General features: G+C 34.0%; 1 protein-coding gene across 11 annotated transcripts in view; it reads right to left on the bottom strand.

Annotated features, from left to right (window-relative positions):
- LOC136805865 (girdin-like) overlaps positions 1–25092 on the bottom strand; it is a 59639-nt gene that overhangs the window by 14066 nt on the left and 20481 nt on the right. For 4 of the 11 annotated variants that reach the window (XM_067062422.1, XM_067062431.1, XM_067062424.1 and 1 more), the window contains exons 3-4: positions 18076–18327; positions 4192–4420 (exon numbers count right to left, since the gene is read on the bottom strand). In XM_067062422.1, coding sequence (XP_066918523.1) covers positions 4192–4420; positions 18076–18327 — 481 coding nt within the window. Of the gene's footprint in view, positions 1–84; positions 468–4191; positions 4421–5290; positions 5693–6931; positions 7049–11279; positions 11378–14304; positions 14501–18075; positions 18328–23718; positions 24588–25092 lie in introns of those variants that run through there. The other 7 variants (XM_067062429.1, XM_067062433.1, XM_067062423.1 and 4 more) reach the window with 7 other exon arrangements.

Below are 25092 nucleotides of genomic sequence, written 5' to 3'. Positions count from 1 at the left end.
GCAAATAATATTTGAAAATTAGTATGGGTTATATATTTTGAGTGGAAATGAATTATGAAGAAAAAGCAAAATATATAAACTTACCAGTATCCTTCGACCCAGAACCACATTTTGATGTGTGTAATCTCTCACAAACAAACTGTCAAGAGGTGTTTTAAATAACAGTTCTCATATCCCAACTAACAGAACAATAAATACCAATAACACAAACACACTGAATAAGGTATTCTTAGACACTAATGAATGTATCAAAAGCTCTAATACGAGTCTAAATGGTGTTTGTTTTTTGTTGATTGTACATGTGAAAAAACTAGCTGTATTTTGCTCAATTTATGAGTTTTATATATATCGTATCGTCTCCACTGAAATATTTTGATCAGTATACTTTTTAGAGCAAGATTATTATCTAAGAGATACTTGGCATATTTCTTTGCCCTCACCCACCCAGCTCACTCTCTAAGAATATCAAAATAAAAACAAAATTCTGAGTCAAGACATGTTTGTTGGCCAGCTTTTAACATTCAAACTTGTGATTTGAAAATATTGCAACAGTATCAGATTTTCAATAGCCCACTTCACAAATAAAAACAAGCTATAAACTGTATATAAGTTGAATGTAAACAAAGGTATTTTCTCTGCTCTGACAAAAAAATGGTAAGGGTCGTTTTAAGTTACAATTTTTTTCTCTCAGTAGCAAAAAAAAACACATTGAAAATGATAATTTAAATAAGTGAATTTTAGCTTCATTTCCCTTTGCACAAGTTTTTTTGCACGCACACCTACTACAAATTTTGTAAATGATAAATAATTTCACTGTATAAATTTACATAAAACTAAAAGAAATTTGATATTTCAATAAGAAGTTTTATGAAGCAACATGCATTTTTTACCTAAGTATTAAATTTATCTGAGAAATGATCCTATAAGGAAAAAAAGAGAACCAGAAAATAAGGTTGTAAACAAAGGGTAGCTAATATTGACTTTTTAAAATACACTTAACAGTCTTTGGAAGATCTTTAAAGTAAATATTTCAATATCTGAGGTTTGATTTTGTTTCAATTTTTAATAATTGACTTTCTTTCTAAAGAACTTTCAGAAGGAGACACTAAAATAAAATTTATTGAACCAAAGTAGAAAATTACAAGATTAGGATGTCAACAAATTTTAGATGGGGGTAACCCTATGCAGGTGGAGTGACTTTTTTCAGGCAAGAATTGGAGAGCTTATTAAGACTAGTTTTCTTATTTTGTCACAAAAACTTTCTTTCCTCAACCTAGCTCATAAAATTATACAAAAACATTATAATAGCAAATTTCAGGTAAAAGCTACCCATGCAGGTGGGGGAGTACCCTTTGTAGGTGGGGTTGACTTTATTTAGGTGGGAGTTGGAGGGATGCTTCCCACTATGAGTTATCAGAAAAACTTGTGGCAACTAATAGGGGCATTACTTGCCTGGTATCTCTAGAATGTAGACTTTGATATTAACTATAGACACCATAAAACTTTATGAAGCCTGCTTTAAAGCCTATTTATTTTAATAAACATTGATCTCAAGATCTTTGAACATACATACATACAAAGTCAACAGAATTGCAGCATTAAAAGATAACTGGTTCACTCAGCATAAAGAAATATAGAAAAGTATTCGGTACTTAAATCTCAGACATATATGAATACTAAAGGGTTTTGGCATACCACCAAAATTGGTATTTTAGTAAACATATGTATATACTAAAATTTTTGGGGACATTTTGACACTGTGACCATATTCAGTTTTGGTCCTTTCAGTACAAATTTTGTCTAAGACCATTTTTCTCAAAAGTGATGACTTTGCAACGAAAAATTTATTTTTTTGAAAATATTGATACTTTTAATACTGGTTCTTTATGAGTTGGACAAACGTTAGGAATATTTGACTGAATGCAAAATTAATCAAACTTCTCAAATTTAGGAAATTTTCTTTAAAATGTGAAAATTTTGAATTTTTTCCTTTTTCTTGAAAATTACAACAATTTTGAAAAAGACTCAAAAAAATATAAAAAATCACTAATTTTTGTACAAACTTACTTCGTAAATTTTTGTCTACTTTTTTGGAAATTTGAGCAGATTTGAGTACCTAATTTGATATCTTGACTATATATATATTCTTAACTTAAATTTTTCATACAAAAAATTTTTATTCCAATAGTTTTTAATTCTTGTATTCAATTACAAATATTTTTTCCATACAATCAGATACAATTCCTACAATTCTCTACTTAGAAGCTAGACATTTCTTGTCTTTGCTCATTATGGGCCTTGATATCTTGAGTCTTCACCTGCTCTTGTGCTTTCAACCTCATTTCACCAGCATCTGCACTAATGTCTCTAACTTAAATTCATTTTATTTTATCCTTTTATCTATGTCTGAATCATTCCACAACTTTGTGTTTCAAAACTAGTCAAAGAATATAAGGAACCTCCCCATCTCCCAGACAATACAGCACAGGGCAAATATCCGGGGAACAAAATAAATTTTTCCATTCTCAGACAAACAAATAGGCCAGATAAGCGAACTACACGGCTGGATAAGTGATCAAGAGTTAATGCGGGGGGCTAGACCCAATCGATTGCTTGGTTCGTGTCCTAGAAGCTTTGAAAAATGGGTTGGTCGATCGGTAGCTAAAGTTGGAAGCTTTTTTTCATTTTCCCACCAAAAACCTCACTTTTTGAAATTCCTCAAGCAATCGTGCAATCCTGGAATCCAAACGCGAATGTAAAGAAATAGCCTAGAGCCTTATCTACAAAGGCTCGCGCCGCAATTCCAAGATAACTTCTAGTTGGAGATTAAGGCATTCATGGCGTGTGCATAAAGAAATACAGCTGTACGCCTCTGCTTTTAGGTGCTTAATATTTGTTTTTAAGTACGAGTTACATCAGGACATTTTCTGTGCACGAAGTGGATGTTGTTTAGAAGAATCAAAGCAGTCAGTTAAAAAAGAACCGCAGAGATAGTAGTTATCATGTGAAAAGGAGGTAAATTTTTTTTTTGATTTTTCGGACTCAAAGTGAAACACTTTTTCTAAAAAATTTAGAGTCGGTCGGAGGACACGAACCAAAATATCAATTGGGCCTAGCCTGGTCCTGAGTTAAGGTGCAGACTATATGGTGTATGGATGTCTTCTTAACATTATTCAATTGCGGTACGTGCTAAAAATTCAAAGATGGTGGCGAAATGGTGTATATAATATGGAAGGTTCTATATGGGATTTCAGATGATGGAACTGGGAAATTTCAAAAGAAAACAAAATAATGAACTTTTATTGAAATAATAAAAACGGCAAAATAAACTTTTTTTAAGCGGCAGAGCTCGAAGGCATGCTGGTGTGGTCAACAGTAAACCGGTTCATTAATTCCCTCTGCCTTTCGTCCTAAAGGAAGGTGGAATAATGATGGCAAAAATTGATGCCCATATGCCACATGCGTCAGTCATGGACTTTTTTTTGCCAAAATACACCACATCATATCATGTCATATTATATATACAGACCTTTTTTCAAAGAGGACGTCCTGTTGAATAGACCTTTTTTCAAAGAGGACGTCCTGTTGAATAATTAGGTTCATGCCATAAAAACAATGATAGAGCCATGTATAATTACTGTATCATGCATATTGTAATAATTATGCATGGTTTTATCATTGTTTTTCTGCTGGACTACATAATTATTCAACAGGGTGGCCTCTTTGTAAATGGTCTATAATTATGTAGTCCAGCCATAAAAACCATGATAGAGCCATGCATAATTACTGTATCATGCATATTGTAATAATTATGCATGGTTTTAAAAAAGACCTATTTTATCAAAGCAGCAAAATTTCAAAACAAATCAACTACACAGCTCCACTTGCAGCTCTATCATTTCTGTTTTGATTTAACTTTATATTCTTAATGACGAGCCAGGTCATTCATTTGAGGGCTATGCATGTTTCCCTCTCCACTGGATGCAATACAATACCCGACTTCATGGTAAAAAAGTTTGCTTGCAGCAGGAAAAATAAATCAGTTAACCCCTCAAGTTTAACAGCAAAAGGAATGTATGTCCCAACTAAGAAAAATAGAAACCTAAAGAAATTTTACACAACAAAAGGAAAACATAAATAACTACAGAGAAGAGGAAAAAACTAGACAGGAAAAAACGTGAAAAAACTTACTTTTGCTGTTGATCGCTCGATCCTTCTTCTTCACCTTTCGTGTTCTTGTTTACATGAACCTCCACGGAATCCCCCTTGTATGGATCTTTTTCAGACGCCGCAGTAGATTTTGGCGGCGTTTCCGTGCCAGACCTGTTATCATCTGAGAAATTGATTTTCTCTGAAGTTCTTCCATTTTTGGAGGAGAATAAAAGTCCACGGCGATCTCTTGATGAGTAGGAAGACTTATCTAAAATTTAAGGAATTTAAAATGATCAAAAATGTTACTGATTTACATTCATTCCGGCGATTCAAGATGGGGGGGGGGGCTTAATTGTGTTAAAAATTTTAAAATTAACCAATTAAAGTTTAAGGTGACAATGCCAAGTTGCTGAGATAAAAGAGAAAAGTTTCGCCATCTTTTTAGCAATCAGTACAAAAAATCCGATGAAAAAGATTGTTTTTTTTGGAAATCAAAAGCAATTATACGCTACAATGTAATGACTGTAATTGCTATATGGTTCTGTAGACCCTTTTGCTACTTTCCTAACACAAGGAATCGATACTTAGTGTATTGAAGTTTCAAGCCAAAGATAAAAGGTTCCTACTTCGAAAAGAGAAGTATCATCGTGAACATTGATCATAATGTACTTCCCTTCTTGCTAAGATGAAAGCTACTAACTTTCCGTTCAACTTCAATCAATACTGCAGGTGATAAAACTCAACATCACGTATAAACTAATCTAAATATGCGATACTTACATCACCGTGACTTTGTAACGTACTATCACAAACTACTAGGAAAAGAAAAGTTATGATCGAACAATAGATCTGTAAAATCCTGTTAAAATGAAGATTATAAGCTTCTTTTTTTGCTTACGCTATCACAATCTTTACTCGACCGCAGTAGAGACAGCTAGCAATAAACCCTTACATTTAGTAAGTAACATCATTTGTAGCACTGAAGATGATTTTTAATCGAAAAGCTTTTGCTCAATTTTAAAAACATTGTTGTTTTTCTTTAAATTTACTTTTGGAATGGCAAAATTTCAAAGAAAATAGTAAGTATGTGTTCGCGTAAAGCATTGTTATATAAACTGCTAGCTAGCTAATTATATACCATTATCATAAGCACTTCCATATCGTGATGGTGATGAGTTAAACCGAGTTGACAAGCAACTCGAATCTTCACTCAGTTTAGGTGAAATCGTATTACTACTTCTAGGCAAGTAACCACGGTATTTTGACGAAACTGGCGGCGGTGGCATACCATTCGAAATTCTTCGGATACGTTGACGTCGCCGTTCTATATCACTCGTTACGGCTGGTAAATCAATACCCGATAGGTTCGCGTCAAAGGTTCCCCTTGACGGAACGCTGAATTTCTTACGGCGTGGACCTGCCGCCGAGAGTATCGGATCGGAAGTTTCAGTGAACGACGTCGAACTTGTCAAAACACGGTTTGGCGAAATTGGTGATCTGTTACGCCGGATCACCATTCTGCTTTCAGAATCGATTGGTTCTAGAAAAGAGAAAAATATATTAATACACGATTTCATAAATTACGTCACGAACATCACTTGCCTCGTATTCAAACAATTACCATGGTGATTATGTCCCTTGAGACATTAAATGACTTTTTTATGAATAAAAAGTAGTTTTAATAAAATCCGCTGGGAGTTAATTACCATGACAATAACTTCAAAACGAGGCAAGTGGTGTTTGTAACGTAATTTATGAAAAGGTATCTCCAATCATGAATGTAATAAAAATACAGATGGAGAGAAAACGTCTCGGTAATGACCTAAATGGTCGTTGAAATCTTTTATAAATCTATTCAAAGCGGCTTTTCTTTGATGTACCATCATTGGAAGCAAAAAACATCAATTTATAACTTTAAAAGAACAGAAAGAGACTGGTCCGTTTATTTTGAAAAACTTAATTTTGCGAGAAATATTAGTTAAAATGCGATTCGAAATAGTTTCAACTGATTTAAGGATAAAAGAATATATTGATTTCATAAGGATATATTTTTGGGCTGGCATTTTGTGAACATTGAGAGTCGCATCACATTATCATTGAAAGTTTCTTATCTTAAAATCTTCACGTCTAAGTGGGCAGCAGTTTTCATACTCTGACAAAATAATCGATACAAGGTTCCTAATCGTAAAACGTAATTCTTTTTTAAATCTATCGATGGCTTTATGGGCAGCTTCCCCTAGAAGTTTGGAGTATTGTGCTTATTATGTGAAGTTTTTTTCAATTTTTCATGACAAGGCTATTATATGTCTTTTCATTCATCTTAAATATTCCCGCGAGTATACCCAAAATTAATCATCTCATTCCTAAAGCAACCAAACAGCTGTTTGCTTCCGATGATAAATCAGAATAGAACAAAAGGCATTGACTCTCCATCTATCTTTATTACCTTCATGCTCCAATGATGCATTTGCAAGTCGTTCTTAAGGTCTAAAGCAACCGTAATGATCTCGTAATGATAAGCGTTAATTTTATAAAGTCAGTGCGACAGATAAACCGAGCATAAATCATTAAATATAAAAATCATGGAAATTAAAAGAGGGTTTTATAGATAGCTGAGGTACCACAACCACAATAAAAGCTTGAGTAAGCTTTGGAAACCTATAATCGGCTTTCTATTACAGCCTTCTGTAAGTAGAATTCAAATTTGGTATAGAAGACTAGTAATAAAGAAATTGCATCAAAATGATGTCTTCATTTTGCCAGAGTGTAAGTTACCTACCACTTTTTGGCGTTGAAAATAGATAAGACATTTTTAACAAACAAACAATATAATATTCACAAACAAAATCTTTTCGAAATAGCAATATATTTTCTTTTCATTTTAATTGCTACCACTGAAAGCAAAAAAGAAAAGCTTAAAAGTTTTCGGGAAATTATAAGCCCTCTGTTTTCAATGAAATGAGTAAACGGTCTCAATAAGCAAGAGACAGAGAGGAACGTAGAAATTCTTTCCTCATCAAATAAATTTGAAAAGCACAAAGGGCTTTTCCAGAGATAAACATACATCCCTGTTGAGGAGCTCCAATCTTTTGTGAACTACCCCCTTGGAATTCCGGGCAATTTTGGGATCAAATCCCTCTGGAATTCCGAATTTTTACAGATTTTCATTCATTACCCCCATGGAAATCTACTTATTTTTGACGGATTTTTGTCTATTGCTATGGAATTCCACTGCATTTTAAACCATACCCCCTTGAAATGGAAATGGACCTCCTCAACAGGGGGTGCACGGTTTTTTTTCTGGAAAAGCCCAATATGCAAAAACGTTGAAGCTTGGCTCTGGTTCACGGAATTTCATATCTGGAGTAATGGAAGAAAGTAGAAAATCCTTACTTCATAAACTATTGATCCTGTATAACAACACGCACTTCCAAACAAACAAGTACAGATTATGAAAAGAAAATGCATTTAACCGTGATTTAAAGGTGATTTAAAAAGAAAGAAAATTCCTCGATAGGATGATGTTAAAACGAATCAAATGTCAAGCACACTGTCCCTTTCAAAATACTGTAAAGGGACCCACAACTGAAGTAAAACATTTATTAATAGAAATAAAACCGAAGTTTGGGACGCGGCAAAGAAAGTAGAATGACGAAAATGACATGGAGCTAAGATGTCAACGGTTCAAATCAATCAACCTCGGGATATCGTTTTTTTCTAATTCCAAATAGAAATCAACTAGACTCGCCAAGGTACCAGGCTGGAACACAACGCCGTTCCAACATTAACCTAATAATGCCTTTATGAACATCCTATCAACGTTGAAAAAACCTTTTGATAAAGCATTTTAAGCATTCGCAAGGAAAATTTATTGGATATAATAGTTCACACACATTGCTGCAGGATAAATTGAAAGTAATTCATGACATAATGGTTTAGGGAAGTGACCAAAAAGCCCGGGCGTTTGCCGCTAGTTTTGATTGTTTAGATTAAAAATTAGTGGCAATCACCTGGTCTTTTTTGGGTGCTTTCGTATAAAACATTACATCATGAATACCATGAATTCTTCAGTTCAGCCGTTCAGCCAATACCGAATTACTTGTACTGATTAAAAAGGCGTCTTTCTTTAAAATATTTTTTTTCCAAGAAGCGAGGCTTGCAAAATCAAAACAAAAAACCAAAGGGTCGCGACATCTAAATACTTCCTTGGTTATTGATGATATCTAGTTTTTGAGGATTTTAAAGAATGCGAAAGTCTTAACGGATTGAGGTTGGATACGCCCCTCCTTCTATTTGATAGATTGAAAAAATAGACATTTCGATAAACATAAAACCTTCTAAACAATATATGCCTTGTGTTTAAAGTGTTTTTTAACAGTACAGTTTAGTATTCCCACATATACAAGTCTCCAAAGGTCCAAAAAATTTGACTAAAATCATCATTCCACCAACAACAAGATTTTAACAGATTTGATAGAAAACAAACTTATTCGACAAAACATCATAAAAATTCTTTCAAAAACTAAGTATAGCTAGAAGGAGAGAGAATGAAAGAAAAAAAATTATGGTTGAGATGATTAACTACACACTGATAAATCCTTTACAGTTGTATAGAGATTAATCAAAGAAAGCTTTTTTGATGTATTTATTATAACATACTGAGATAGAGCAATACTTCAAGTATTTAGTACAGTCTCTCATCTTATAATGACAAAAAAGTTGTGCTTGTAAAATCATTTTGGTTGAAGTATTTTACTCCCTGGTTGATGCTTTCAATAATTTTTTCTTCTTCACGTGATGTATACCTAGAGCTATGGAATCTGCATGCAAAGACAATCAACTACCTGCTCTTGCAAGAGATTCCTTTAAAAAGGAGCTTTAAATGATTTCAGTTATACAAAAATTAGTTCTCATAGTCCATTAGGGTCAGGATTTAGAAAAAAACTTAAAAAGTTAAGCTTGTTGTTTTAACTATATTTCTTATGAAAAAATATATTTTAATTTTAAACATAACCCCTATATGCAATATGCCAACATTTCAAGTAAAAAGACAATAGGACATTTATTTATAATGAAAACCTTCTCAGTGGGGTTTCATGTTGGATTATTACAACATACAACTTTCACTTGATTTCCAAAACGATCGATTATCGTTTGATTGAAAATATGTGAACTATCTATTTCTTTTGTAAGAATCAACACAAAATAAAAAAGGAAGTTTAACGCTCTAAAAATTACATAAAATATGTCTTTAACATTAATTGAGCTTAGAAAATAAAAAGATTTTTGCCAGCTGGGAAGTAATCTCGAGTAGATTAACCACACCTAAACCTAACATTTTCACCGACAAAACAATAAAAAATAATGCAAATAATAAACTTTGCCAATTGGATTTGCACTCAAGTACCACTTACTACCAGTACCTCAATGGTAAGATTTGCCCGTGAATGGCATTGTTTTATGTTCAAGTCTCGCTAGATCCATTGGTTTTCCAATAATTCTAGTGACTGATCAGAAGATAACATCATAAGCACATGTACTCCTTTCATTGCAATAACACAGCTGTGAACTCCACATACACAATTACACTTCGTAGACTATGGTGTAGCAATAGTTGACACCAAAGCTGATTAAAAATATGGCTTACACGAAAATTCTGACATAGAAAAGACACTAAGTGGTTCAAAATTAGCTCTTTGAAATTCAGATACTTTAGAATATTTAGAAAATGTAAGCCTTAGCCGTAATGTTCTACCACCACATAGCAAGAAGTTGGGTAAGAATTGGTCTACAGGCTAGAACAAAAAAATATTTTTTAAAGGAAAATAAAGAACTCAGTTTAACACGATATTTCACCGGCACACAACGTTGTTTTGACTTTTTCTACCAGCTTGGTTATTCCCATTCAACAGATGTCCATCATCCGAGACAACAAGCGCCAGACAAATCAAAATGTTTTAAAATGATGACATAAAATCTAGTACAGATAATCGAAAAACAACCACAAGTGATTATGAAAAGATTAAAAAGTTAAGTCGATACAAATACCTTGATTGAATTTTAGTTAGATTTCAAAGTATTTATCATTTGATAAACAATTACAGAGGTTGAAAAGATTACATCTGATTTGTCAAAAGTTTAAATATAGTTTGATGGAGACACTTAAAAGACACATATGTTACTAATTTAACACGAGCTTTTAATAGCCTAGTTAACTAACCCGTATACACAAAGCTAGGACACACGGCTTATGGTAGTATAGCGTTTTCGGCGCTTTAAAGATTTTTCATATTTACGGATTTTAAGTTTACGCTGAGCTTTTAATTTTATTACAATTTAACTAAATGCAACATTAACGAACGCTCGTTTAGGAAGCGATGGCCGAGTTGTCTGTGGGCGTCTGCGTCTCAAACCAGGGATTCCCGAATCCCCACATCGAGGAAGAAAAGCCGAGCCCGCTGGCTGACTGGCCATAGACCCCGTGAAAATGATCAAAAGACTGTCTAAAAGTTGATGGAGACACTTAAAGGACACATATGTTACTCATTTAACAAGAGCTTCTAATTTTATTACAATTTAACTAAATGTAACATTAACTAACGAACGCTCGTTTAGGAAGCGATGGCCGAGTTGTCTGTGGGGGTCTGCGTCACAAACCAGGAATTCCCGAATCCCCACTTTGAGGAAGAAAAACGAGCCGGCTGGACCCCGTAAAAAAGATCAAAAGACTGTCTAAAAGTCCTTAGATTACTCAACTATCCACGTCAAACATCGGCTCAACCCTATCAAAGGCTCCTTACTTGTTAGCCTGTCCAACAGAAATTTATCGAAACGTACAGGGACACATTTATCAAGCCTTTGTCTTATATTTCAGCTTTTAAAAATATAAAATAGCCAAAGTAGACCTAAAGAGAAATTCACAAGTGTCTGACAAATCCGAAAAAAACGTTTTTTTGGGGAAATCATAAACAAGGATTTCTACATGATTGTGAAATATTAGAATACCATCGCTTCAGAAAGTTAAGCAAATTTCTCCGTAATCTTTTCAGAAATTTTATGTACCAAGAGATTTCTCCCACCCATTTCGTATCTATCTACACTTTTGTAAAATCTAAGAGCAATAATACCTTTCATATCAAACCAACCAGCTTTACCAGAAGGTTGCAAAAGATTTCTCATACCCAGTTATCAATGAATTTTCGACCATATAGTGTAAATAATTCTCAAGTCCCATATAGAAATACAAAGTTCAGTAAATTTTTACTACACCCAAAGATTCAAGGTATCAAATCAGTAAGTAGTGGTGACACAAAAGTTTTATAGGTATAGAAAAACTAAAATTACATAATACCTAACTTTGAGACAACCATTTACGTCATGAGTATTAAATCGAAATATGCCGAGAATGAGATTCAAAAAAGAGGGTAGGTCCTTCTATTTAAAGATTAAACCGATCTTGGATTAAAATGTTCCAAAACAGCAAACCGATTGATAGAAAGTATTCGATTAGGCGAATATGGAGGTTGTATCAAAACAGTGTTTTCACGTATTGTTTGCAATGATCTAAATAGATGACCTAACAGAACAAATTTTTCAAAAGTTTCTACACCCAGTCAAAGAAATTAATTAGTTACATAATTTTGCAAGCCACCCGCTTATGTAACGAACAATCCATATTAAGACAACCTTTAGCTAACAACGATAAGCTCCCAGTCAAAAAACAGCATACCACCAAACATCCAAAGAAATATTTGAAGAAATCTTAAAATCATGGCAAACTATACAATCTTCTCAAAAGAACTTCTTGTAAAAGTAGCATTTAATAAGAACAGTCGAGAAGTTCAAAATCAAGAAGAGATGCGAGAAGAATTTCATTAAAAAAAAGTTTTTATTAAAAAAGGGTGAAACTGAAAAACGAAACCTAAAAACTTGAAAAAAAACAAAAATGAAAAACATTGCCAGCCTTCGATTTCAAAAACGACTGAAAGCACTAGTCACTTATCAGAATTGAGAACGGCACACACCAAAATGTACAGGTTCTTATATAAAAAAGCATGTATATTCCAAAGCCAAAGAAAACATTGTCGTATTTATTGGAATATTAAAAAGGCATGCTGAGAATAAAATGACCGGGTGAGATGTCTCTTAAAGTTAGAAACTTAAATGATCCCAGTGAGTGAAACATTCCCACACACAAAGGATGGAGTTTTATAAGAAAGATTTAAAAGAAAACAAAGCTTAGTTTTTGCAGACTTTATGAACAAAATTGAGAACAATCGTAGCTTCTTGCTTCAAAAATTAATAAGAAATAATGATTTTGAAAGCCCTGTCTGTCTCCAGAAGTAAGGAAATTAAAAGTATCTAGAACAGATAAGATCCTTGAACCAAAAAATATTGAAAGATTAAGAAAGAGTCGAGCCTCAGCCAAAATATTCTTACAAAAAAAAAGAAGAAATTATTTGTTTTAAATGTCTAATTTCCAGGCTGGAAGAAATGCCAAAAACGAGCAAAAATTATAGATAAACAGTTATTGACTGTGTAGGAAATAAGATGAAGGGTTTGTTCCTTGACTGGTGGGAATATTTTTGTTTGATTTTGTTATTTGGTAATTAGTTATTACTGGGATTAAATCCAAGTAGATCAGGGTCGGATTAAATGACATTAGATTAGATGATAAAGAAAATGTATCACTATAGATTCTTTCTTAAAGATTTTATTTTAACATAAGTGTTCTCGTTTCATATCAGACACATATTTCATATCAGGACAGTGTCTGACTATTTTTATATTATGCTGATATAAGCAAAAACATATTTTTCGTTTCCACTTTCTGACCAATCTTGCTCCACATCCGTGTCAATCCAATGTGAAAAAGCTTGTGAATCAAAATTGATGAATAAGCAAACGATATCAATCTTATTTAAAAACAAAACCTTTAAGAAACTAGGAATAAAGTGTTGACATACTCTACTCTACTCCATCCAGCATGAACATATAAACGACTGGACATCTATCTATTATTGTCTCTTTGAAGCGAGCTTCGTTGCCGTCTGTATTTCAAAATTGGTATGAAAAATCCGACAATATTCCGTCATAATTTTATATCTTTGAATTATTTAGGTAAAAAGATTGATAGAGCTTAAACATTACTCCTAATGTACAAAAAAATTATTTTCGATTTTTTTTACAAGTTTGTAATTTATTTTATCAACATTTTCAACTCTGAAATGCAGAATTTCAACTGCGTGTATACTTTTGAATCCCTTTTGTCACTCCAATAATTTTTTTTATGACATGAAAAAAATAGCTTGCCAAAGTTAAGAAGAGCCTGTGTAATAAGAATATCGAAATTAGAATGTGATACTCTCTAAAATTACTAGACACTTTTAAGTCAAAATTTAGAAATATTAGTCGGAGTTTTGACAAGCTGACGATGATTTTGCCTCTGTTATCTTTGTTATGATATAGATGAAAGACATTAGAAGAGTAGAACAACAGAGACTTTTGTCGAAGTTTTGACGTTGTTAGTAAGGTATTCCCAAGTGGTATATCATCAAAATCTATTGTTTCATTTTATGCTTTTAACGAGGCAGCAACGAAGCTAGCAGCCCTTTCTACAAAAAGACAAAGGAGATGGATGTCCAGTCGTTTATATGTTCATGACTCCATCAACCGAGCCGTTAAATTATTTCACCAACAGTAGAGAAGAAATCAAAGCATATAAACGTGATGAAATGTTCATAAAACATTATAAGGAGCACATAATTCTTTGTTAAGCAAAAGATTGAAACAACGTTAGTCGGACTAGTTCTCTAGACTAAAGTCGTCTCAAAAGTATGTGGACACTTTACTTTTTAAATATAGTTTCTCAGCACGCATTTATGCTATGATATAAAATGTCGTACACTGCAGGAAAGTTATTTCCATGGTAAATAGACAAGGATTTTTAAAATATTCAAAAATGAAGAAGAAAAACGAAAATGAGAAAAGTCAATATTTTTTTCTACTGGTTCAAAGATTTGTGGGTAAACTGAGAAGTAAACAAATTGTCCACATAATAATAAGGCAGACTTTTGAATTAGAGAACAGCCACACAGCTAGAGGGCAACAAGGTTGCTTAATAGAAAATTACATAAATATTAAATCACTTACCAAGTGTTAGAGTGAATCGTCTGGTAGTGTAAGAAGGAGATATCAACGGTGAGGAAATGGCCAACGATGGCGTATATCCAAAGTCATTGCGTCTCATGCCGGTCAAACTGCTGTTACCAATAAAAACCATTTGACTCTTTGTTCTTCCGAACAAACAATCAGTAAAATAATATGGTGAAAATAATCAAAATCCAAAACAACTTGCTCTTCTACTGGAAAACATTTTGCTCACGAATATAAATATCCTTGCAAGTATTCGAAAGTAAACTTTTGTGCAGGTAAACAAAATTCTTTTCCTTTTGAAAGTACGACGAAAATCAATCTGAAAGCTGCCAAAAGCGGTCTTTAATGATAGAATCTTTTAAAATACAGCATCAACAATCCCTAAAGTAGATTACTTAAAATGCCAAATGGAATGCTTGATTATCATCTTTATCATAATGAGATTGCTCCTCTTCTCTCCTATATTGGGACTATCGGCACTCCACCGTTCATTCTTTCGGTAGTAAGTTACTGACTCTGACTTTTTCAGTTGAAAGTGAAAAAAAACTTGTTTCTTTGAACATTGCCGAGGGTCCTTGTTTCAGTTAAGCGATAGTAAAGCATGTCGATCTGGTCAACTAGAATCTGACGATGTCAGTCAATTTGGTTGAAAATATTCACGCTGAATCATCCATGATAAGAAAAAACAAAAGCCTATGTTTGTAAGGCCATATAAAGTCTCTATGGCCGAGTGCATTCGATTTTGAACGTCGATTTTGATGGTTTGTAAGGTGGTGCAAAAATCAAAAGACATACTACACATGTTATTTGTTGGTAAGGTTAGCTTCTAGTTATCAGGCACAATGGAAGCTTTTTGAATCTGGTACGGCGAATGAAATTTCAGCGTTTTTAGCGACGGGAAGAGGAAAATATCGGGATTTCTTGTGGAATTCTGGTACAGCGTCGTAACCGGTCCGTCGTATTTGTAGATATTGCCAGGTATGGTTATCGTCCATGATTTTATAGTCTAGCAAGCTAGACGACTAATTCAGTCATATTAGAAATAAAGCAAAAAAATAAATTTTAGTCGTCTAGAAACCTTTGTGCACCAACTCCAAACAAAAAAAAAAGTGTCAATATCGCAATTAAAATTTTTTCCCGCTCAAAAAAAGTTCTTGAAAATAAAATGTGTGGATTTGTGTGTTAAAAATGTTTCATTTGAGTTGATTTTATTTTGAGAGTTTGTTGTTGCTTGATAAATTGTTTTTTCGCTACGCAAGTTTCTGCGTAGCTAGGCCCGGTATCTATAAGGCTGGAACACCGGATTCTTCCAGCCGTTTATACAAACCAACAAACTAAATCCCGTATCATTATTTGTGTTTATTATTAGTATTACATGCATTATAAACGACTCCAGTCTAATGATTTTATTAAATGTTATTAGCCTCTACGAATGAGAGCCTACAGATCTACTTTTATCACAACCTATGCAAGGAGGCGCATAAATTGTAGAGCTTACAAAATAGCTTATCCACCGGCCGCCTGCTGTGACTGAATTATCGTATTAAGTATAAGAGACAATAGCTATTAGTCTAGATTTAACTAGTCCTTTAACTTTCTTTGAGAACTTCTTATATCTGACAAAAGCACATTAATCTGCATTAAATCGAAGTGTAGTGCATGGGAAAATCGAGATTAGTCGAGACTTCCACTTGGAGGGTATATACCACAATTTTGTGACTATAATCAATAATTTTGTAGCTGACTGAATTTGATAATTTAAAGGCTAAGCTTATAAGCATAAGTTATAACTAAATAGTTACTGATTAGGCATACTCTCTGTTTTTGTTTTATCTTTGGTCAAATTCTTCCGTAAGGGAATAGGGAAGACTGTTTTACACAAGAGTTCTTATACATACATTCAACTTTCATAACAAATAACTTTTTAAATAGCTTAGTCTATTAGTGAACAAATTAGTGTAAATACTCCTTCAGATTACGATCACCAATTTGGCGACAGAAAAAAAACTGTTCTTATTCAATGATTGAAAAATTGTAAAATTGTGGTAAAGATCTGTGCGAAAAGGGGGAAGTATTATATATTGTTAACCGGTTACTTTTTCGAAGCGGGCTACATGACTTTTTGCACAATGCAATTGGTTCTTTTTGCATGACGACGGGCCTACATTGTCCAGAGTTGCCCGTCGTTAGGAAAATTCATTGTGACGTCACTTTTTCAAAGGAAAATGAACAATGCGTTGACATCACTTCTCTCATTTTTTATTTCTGACGTCAGAAATTATAACAATTTTTTATCTCTTTTCGCTTGTTTTTTTCGCTTTATTTCGCTATTTTTCCTGGATAAAGCGCTGAAAATCAATCGAAGCTGAAGGAAACGGTTAACAAATACAATAATGACCGGTTTTTTTTGGGCTGTACTGAAAATATTGCCCTCGGTCAACGCAACAACCTCGCAAGCTCGGTCGTTACTTGACCTCGGGCAATATTTCTCAGTACAGCCCTCACTAACCGGTCATTATTGTATTATTGTTAACCGGTTACTTTTTCGAAGCGGGCTACATGACTTTTTGCGCAATGCAATTGGTTCTTTTCGCATGACGACGGGCCTACATTGTCCAGAGTTGCCCGTCGTTAGGAAAATTCATTGTGACGTCACTTTTTCAAAGGAAAATGAACAATGCGTTGACATCATTTCTCTCATTTTTTATTTCTGACGTCAGAATTTATAGCAATTTTTTATCTCTTTTCGCTTGTTTTTTCTGCTTTATTTCGCTATTTTTCCTGGATAAAGCGCTAAAAATCAATCCAAGTTGAAGGAAACGGTTAACAAATACAATAATGACCGGTTATTTTCGGGCTGTACTGAAAATATTGCCCTCGGTCAACGCAACAACCTAGCAAGCTCGATCGTTACTTGACCTCGGGCAATATTTCTCAGTACAGCCCTCACTAACCGGTCATTATTGTATTAAGATTGCACCGTTTATTCGCATCACATAGATTTTCTCCGGTGGATACAGAGTTTGAGTTTGAATACTGATCAGATTTCTTGATAGTTAATGGCTCAGTCACTCAAACCTTCACTCGATATGTTAAAGGTAGGGGTTGGATAGTCTAGAAGATAATCAGATATCTTGGCTGTTTCTACTTTATACTGTATAGTGTATACTAATACAATAATGACCGGTTAGTGAGGGCTGTACTGAGAAATATTGCCCGAGGTCAAGTAACGATCGAGCTTGCTAGGTTGTTGCGTTGACCGAGGGCAATATTTTCAGTACAGCCCGAAAATAACCGGTCATTATTGTATTTGTTAACCGTTTCCTTCAACTTGGATTGATTTTTAGCGCTTTATCCAGGAAAAATAGCGAAATAAAGCAGAAAAAACAAGCGAAAAGAGATAAAAAATTGCTATAAATTCTGACGTCAGAAATAAAAAATGAGAGAAATGATGTCAACGCATTGTTCATTTTCCTTTGAAAAAGTGACGTCACAATGAATTTTCCTAACGACGGGCAACTCTGGACAATGTAGGCCCGTCGTCATGCGAAAAGAACCAATTGCATTGCGCAAAAAGCCATGTAGCCCGCTTCGAAAAAGTAACCGGTTAACAAATCATTATAATTCAGTTGAAAAATTGAACTTTTCACTAAATTGCAGATTCATGAAGGCCAGTAAATTTCTAAATAATTCACGATGGATATCTTTTAAGCTTCTTCCTTTACAGTCACAAGAAGAAAAGATGAAGAAAATAAAAACAAATTATACCATTAGAATGTGATTTCCGCCGGTGGAAAACTGAACGTTTCTTGCTTGCACTACTCAGTCCGCCATTTTGACTGTTATTATTGTTGCTAACAGTGATTTTATCAGGTTTGACTGCTTTGACACGACGAATGGTAAAGGGCGAACGTGAAGGGCGTTGAAGGGTGGTCACGCTTTGTGATTGATGACTTGCTTTCTTGAGGTTGAAAGCTTCTTCGTTTAAATCGTTGGATAGAGATTTCGAACGGGTGGTAACTGAAATGAAAGTTGGTATGACGCTGTTATTTCATTGACTTTTACACACGTTATTCTAATTTGAAAAGATCTTTTTGGAGTTTTTGATTTTTCTAAAAAAGTGATGTATTATGGGATTGTTTCGGGGCGGTATTACAATAGAAATCTCTTAGGAATTCCTCGAGGAAATTCTATTGTAATACCCCCGAAACAATCCCGCAATGCATTTCTGTTTTAGAAAAATAAAAAACTCCGATAAGGTCCCTTGATAACCTTGGTTTGAAAGCGAATGCTTAAAATAAGACTACGTTCACATGTTACAGTTCCGATCCTTCGTATTAATCTTCCGGAACAAAATTGTGCATTGAAAGGCTATAAACCACTTCCTTATCTGGGAAAAAAATGGCAGAGTTTTATTTAGTCGGAGTTTTTTTTCGTCGGGGAAAAATTTCGTCACCCAGAAGACATTTTCCTCACTTTCCCCCGACCGAAATTTCAAATTCGTCACTTTTCCCCGACCAAATTTATAATTTAGTCACTTTCACCCAACTAAATTGTCCAAATGAAATGGCTCGAAAAAAGATCTTGTAATTCGACGTTTAAAGCACTAATTTCGGTTAATAAAGGTGTAAAAAATTTAGATTGTAATTTTGGTTGGGGTTTAAAAAATTGGGTAAAAGTTTTGGTCGGGTGATAAAATATCGGGGAAAAAATTCGTCGGGGGAAAATTTCGTCAACCCCTCAAAATTTTCGTCACTTACCCCCGACATTTTTTTTCCGATAAGGTATCTAGTTTATCCACCAAAACGGGTTGGAAATCCGCGTGTCCCAAAAAAAGGGCGGAAAAATTTTGGTGTAAAGCAAAAACCTCATGATTTATGCGAAATTTTATGACTTGTATACTTCAATCTCCAAAAACTATTCAATCATCTTGGGAATTGTATATCTCTTGATTGAGCAAAGAATTTTAATCTTATTTCAATTATTCTGCGCCCAGTTTAGATAATAAGTTTTAAAGATTTTACTTTATAATCAAACGTGCGCGACGCCCTTGGCACCAATTCAGTAGCTTCAAATTATTCATAGGCCCAATGTAATGAAACAAAACAGTGATCAGGCCTCAAAAATTAAAACTTTTGAAAAATGGAAAATAAATCCTCAAATATTCACCAAAGGAACAGGTGTGCCAAATATCAGCCAAATCTGACCATTTCTAAGTCCCCAGGCTGCCCCAAAGTTTTAGCCTCGTTTTGGCAAAAAGCTCGTCCCTAGAACCCAAAAATAAAAATTTTCAAAACATGAAAAAACTCCCCCAGATATTCAACCAAGGAAAAAGTGTACCAAATTTCAGCAAAATTCGACCATTTTTGAAATCTCCAGGCTGCCCCAAAGTTTTAGCCTAGTTTTGGCAAAAAACTCGTCCTTAGACCCCAAAAATCAAAATTTTCAAAACATGAAAAAACTCCCCCAGATATTCAACCAAATAAAAGGTGTGCCCAATTTCAGCAAAATCCGACCAATTTTGAAATCTCCAGGCTGCCCCAAAGTTTTTTGCACAAACAGAGAGACATTCTCAGATTCTAGCTCAACTGAAGTTGAGAATATGAAAATTCAAAACGAACATTTAATTTTCTTCCATGAAATCGTATGGATGGGAAATTCACAGACAGTTTTTAGCTAGGGTGCAACTAATATTTAGCTAGAAGGAAAACCGACACGTAAACTTTTTTTAAGAATATTTATGACAAAATTGGAAAACGGACCGGCAGTTAAAGGTAATGGAGGTCTGTCATTAAGCTTCCAAACAACCGTCACTTGCTGGCAAGAACTGAGAAATTACATAAAGCTCAGCTTGTGACATTTCAACATTTTAATTACAATTCAGTGTTAATTGTAAATTACCAATAAAAAACTCATTAAATGGTAATTTTTGGTTTCTCTTTGTTTGAGAGTGATGGAAATATATTTTTATTCACAGAATTATGCATTGCTCGCTGCTCGCAGTTTGAGCACTCTTGTGACTCCACAATGCAATCCATAAAATGTGTAACCGTACATCCTGTGCCCAAGTTCAGGAGTTGCCATAAAGCCACTATGGTAATAACCGGGAGGGCACATTGCTATACATTGTATTCACAGAATTACGTATTTTAGGCACGCTGAGAATTTAGTATAAAAAATACCATGTAGAATCAAGTACACTATATAAGAATATAAAAGGCTTCTATAGCCAATAATGTTAAGAGCATTTTAAGGCTTTGAGGACTCTAAAATACCCAATTTCATAGGCAAATGGACAATAATACTAAAAAAATGGTAAAAATAAGAACATGTTAAGAACATTTTTGGGCTTAAAACTAAAAAAGTTAAGAACAGCCAAAGACTTCAAAATTTTTGGATGTTCATATAAAAAAACGTGTACTAAGGGAACTGGGTTCAGCAAAATGACAGTATGAGTGTACTGGGTACTAGGTTCAATGGCCTATCCAGCGGGTGAGGGTGGGGTGATTGTATGAAAGCTTAACAGATCTTAAGCTGATGTAGGAAAAAAAACATTTTAAAAATCTGCGCTAGCTCAACCTTAAATGTTGATTTCTCTCTGGCTGATGAAAGTTTGAGATGATATACCAGCAGCGTAGACAGGGGTGAAGATCGATCTGCGTAGGAGAGCAGACTTTTACGACAAAGCACTTACCTATTCGTAGTATGAAAACATAATTATTGTGTCGTTTAAATCTGCTCTCCTAAGCAAATGTTCCTTCAACCCCGTCTACGCTACTGATATACTGTATAGTTGACGCTCTCTAATTTTCAAGAGGAATTGGATTTTCAGCGAATAAGGGGGCGTCGTTTATTAGAGTTTCTTGTTGACGGTGACTTTCAATATTATCTAATGATGGAGCGTATCGAATAGTAGAACGTCGAATTAGAGAGTTTCAACTGTAGTTGCCTGTGAAACGAAACTCCCAGCTGGCACACAACGTTGTTTCAACGTTTATCTAACGTTCACAACATCCATATAACGTTAGATGAACGTTGAAACAACGCTGTGTGCCAGCTGGGCTGGTTCAATGAAGATTAATAACGATTAGTCACAAAAAGCGAATCAAAGTGACTGACGAAATTCATTTAATATCTTCTTTCTGTTGGTATGTCATTGACGCAAATATCGCAACAAAGTATAGAATTAAGCACTCAAACATTTTACTTAAGTAAACAGTATCATCTATAAGAGATTTTGCGACGTGCTGGTATAAATTGATTATACCGTCATCGGGTTTACTAGTCTATTCAGTGGCGTAGACTTTCTTATTAAAATATTTCTAGCCCTTTAACCCGTTCGTATTTTTTAAGGTTCGACCTATTTGCCACGGGAAAAAAGAAAGGTTCGACCTATTTGCCACGGGAAAAAAAGAAGGTTCGAACTATTTGCCAGATGTCGGCATATGCCGACATGGGAAAGAAATGGAAAGTGCCCATGTCGGCAAATCCCGACATCGGCAAAGAAATCGAAAATGCTCATGTCGGCATATGCCGACATTGGCAGTTAAAGGGCAAGTGAAGATACCCCTGCCTCACAGCCTGGATGGAGCTTTTCCCTCAGTGGGGATAAAAATTCCTACTCAAATCTCAATGGGGATGGATATTTTATTGTTCCAAGGTTAAAAAATCCAGTGGGGATGGTTTTGGAGTGCAATTTTCAAACATTGGATCTTGAATGGGGATGAAATCAAAGTCTGGCTGGGGGACACAGGGATGTGTGAAGTGAAGTAAAGATTCATACGCCATACTTTAAAGTGGAAAAACTTATTTCGGGCTAAGTTTTTGAATTTGTCACTTGTCTTAAAAGTTTTGTCACTTTTTCCGACTAAGTTTTCCCCTTTCTCGAAATTTCGATAAAAGTTCTAAAATTCTGGATAAAAGGAAAGAAATTGTCTCTCCAAAGGTCGTTAAAACATCAAAAAAGGTCAAAGTTTTGGAAATCTAGTCTCACAAAGAGTCGATTTTTCAAACTTTGGTTTGGCCATGCCTATCACCTCGCAAACCTAGTACCTCCGGGAATAGAAATCGCACAAACAAGAGACAAATTGCTCCAGCTCACCTTAATTACCCTAAAAAAATAGTGACTATAAGATCAATCTAGTGGAAAAGGGAGGAGGGTATAGTTAAAACTATTCGAGTACACGTTTTTTTTATAAGAATATCCAAAATTGTTGAGGCCTTTAGATGTTCTTAACTTTTTGAGTTTCAAGCCTAAAAATATTCTTTACATGTTCTTAATTATAGCATTTTTATAAGTGTTTTCGCCAATGTTCGGGTGTTTTAGAGCCTGTAAAGCCTTTGAAATGATCTTAACTTGTTCTTAACATTTTAGACATCGAAGACTTATGTTCTTATATAGTTTGTTCTTAAATAGAAATAAACATGTATACAGTAATCCTTCAAATCAATTTTAAATCTAAAGTTAGCCTTAATTAGACTAAATTTCAGACATGATCTCATGTTTAATAAACACCATAAGCCCTTTTGTCTATATCGTAAACAAAGTTATCAAAGTTTTAAAAACTTAACTTAGACATAAACAAGCTTCCTTTCTTCTATTGCAGAAAGTAAATAAGAGCTGCCCGAGGAAAAAAATTTTGGACAAAAGTCAGAAATTTGAATTTCCAGATTGTTCCAAATCTTGTGTCCTGCTTTTTTCTTTTTGTCCATTACACTCTTTTCTTTTATAAGATTAAACTTTATAAAAGGCGAGACCAATTTGATTAGTTGTTTTACAGGCTCGACCGACCCTGAAATTCCAAAAATCGAAATAAAAATAAAATAGATTTTGGTAGTAAACTTTTATTTTCATTGCTTTATAGACAATCAAATTTTGGTAGTTTTTTCCAAGGTTTTGAGAATTTTTCATTTTATCCATGAATTTGACCTTTTTGTGTCTTTTTAGGAGATTTTATAGGTGAAATTCTACTTTTATTTTTATTTTTTTCACCGATATTCTTTTTTGGGTAGCTTGGCCCGTAAAACAACAAATTAAATTGGCCTCACCTAAGAATATTTATGATGAAATTGGCAAAAAAATTAAGAATATGGTAAGAATACCACCATCATGGAATTTGGCAACTGAACCTAAGAATGCCATCAAATTTCCATATTCCCCAGCAATGCTAAGGGAGTTCACAAAAATGCCAAATTTCTGCTTCATGTATTACATGCTAGATATTAGCTGATCCAAGCTTAAGAATACCGTAAGAAGATCAAAGGATGATTTTCCCAAAAGAATTAAGAATATTCATGTGAATTGAAAAAACCATGGTCCTTGCTGCTAAGTTTTTTAAATTCACTGCAACAAAGATAGAAAAAATTCTGTACAGTGAAATCAAAAAAAATGCAATCAAAAATCAACCTTACATTTTCGCTGTTTCCTTCGGTCTTCATGTGTCTCCGGAGTTGCTGATCCAAAAAGTTTCATAAAACTATTGAATCTCGATGCCATTTTCTATTACAATAGCCACAAACAACAAAAACTTAATCAATATAAGTTTATTTTCTTTCTCAATCAAATATTCTTTTGGTTCGGTGACAATAACAATAACTAACTCAAAAAAATTAATTTCACGATCATACAAATTTTTTTTTTCCTTGATTGAATGATTGAAGTATGCCTTTCTGCTATATCAATTTTCGATTTGATTTCATGATTGTCCAGTTGCAAGCAATTAACTTTTTCTCTTTTAAATTTTTTATGACATTACTGCAAACACGACTGATGTTTTGTATCAGACAGCTTATTTTTGCCGATTTTTAACTGCTTTATTTTTCTTCTCTCTAATTTTTATCAAGTTTTCACTATAGTATCAATATCATTAAAATCAAAACAACATGAATCATAAAAATTCCGTGTTTTATAACAATTTTGACTACACATACAAAAAAACCAAGGCCAGGGAGCAACACAAATATTTTAAAGAGCGCCCTTCAAACATATTACTTTTTTATAAACTATCACACTCAAGCGCACTTTAGAAAGAAATATTTCTTTTCATCGACGATATTTTTCTTCTGAGTCAAGAAGGTCAACTAAAAGACACAGTTCAAGTTTCTGTAGCTTTTGAATAAACCACACATAAAATAAAAGCATTTCAACGCTATGTCCTCATCCACATTAAAAATCTCCATAAATCGTAAAAACCAACAAATGGAAAACTGAACCATAAAATTTTTAACGACCTCATTCGAAATACAAACACAAACACACAAACATTCAATCCAAATTCCCTCGCCTATCATAAAAACTAAAATACCGATCAAATATGTTTCAATTGTCTCTATAACAGAAATTGCCCATAAAAATCATCATCATGACAAAAAATTCGATTTGATTTTAGATATGTACTAATGACTCAATTGTGACACACTTAATACTTATCAAGAAAAACAACACAACAAAAACAGTTTCAAATATACTTGAAATCCCTCCGACGGAGAGCACATAGAAATTGACACCTACTAGGCTGGAAGCATCATAGCACTACACTCACCCACAGCTGCTTTTATCGATACCAACACAGAGGTTTTCTTTATACCATTTCCTCTTTTGAAGCATCAAATTACTCGAAAAGCGTGGATGGAAAGATATGAAAAATTCTTATCTAATGACCGACATTTGCCAAGTGACGTCATGCTATCTGCATATCCGTTTGACTGCAAATCAAATATCAGATCAATCGGTGCGTCGGCATCAATCAGAATCACAAAACACGTTCTTTTAATAAGAACGTCCAA

This window comes from Clytia hemisphaerica, unplaced genomic scaffold (assembly GCF_902728285.1).
Source record: "Clytia hemisphaerica strain Z4C2 unplaced genomic scaffold, Clytia hemisphaerica genome assembly, whole genome shotgun sequence".
Lineage (NCBI taxonomy): Eukaryota > Metazoa > Cnidaria > Hydrozoa > Leptothecata > Clytiidae > Clytia > Clytia hemisphaerica.
The sequence above is the reverse complement of the archived record's forward strand: the minus strand, read 5'-3'. Positions and strand labels throughout refer to the sequence as shown.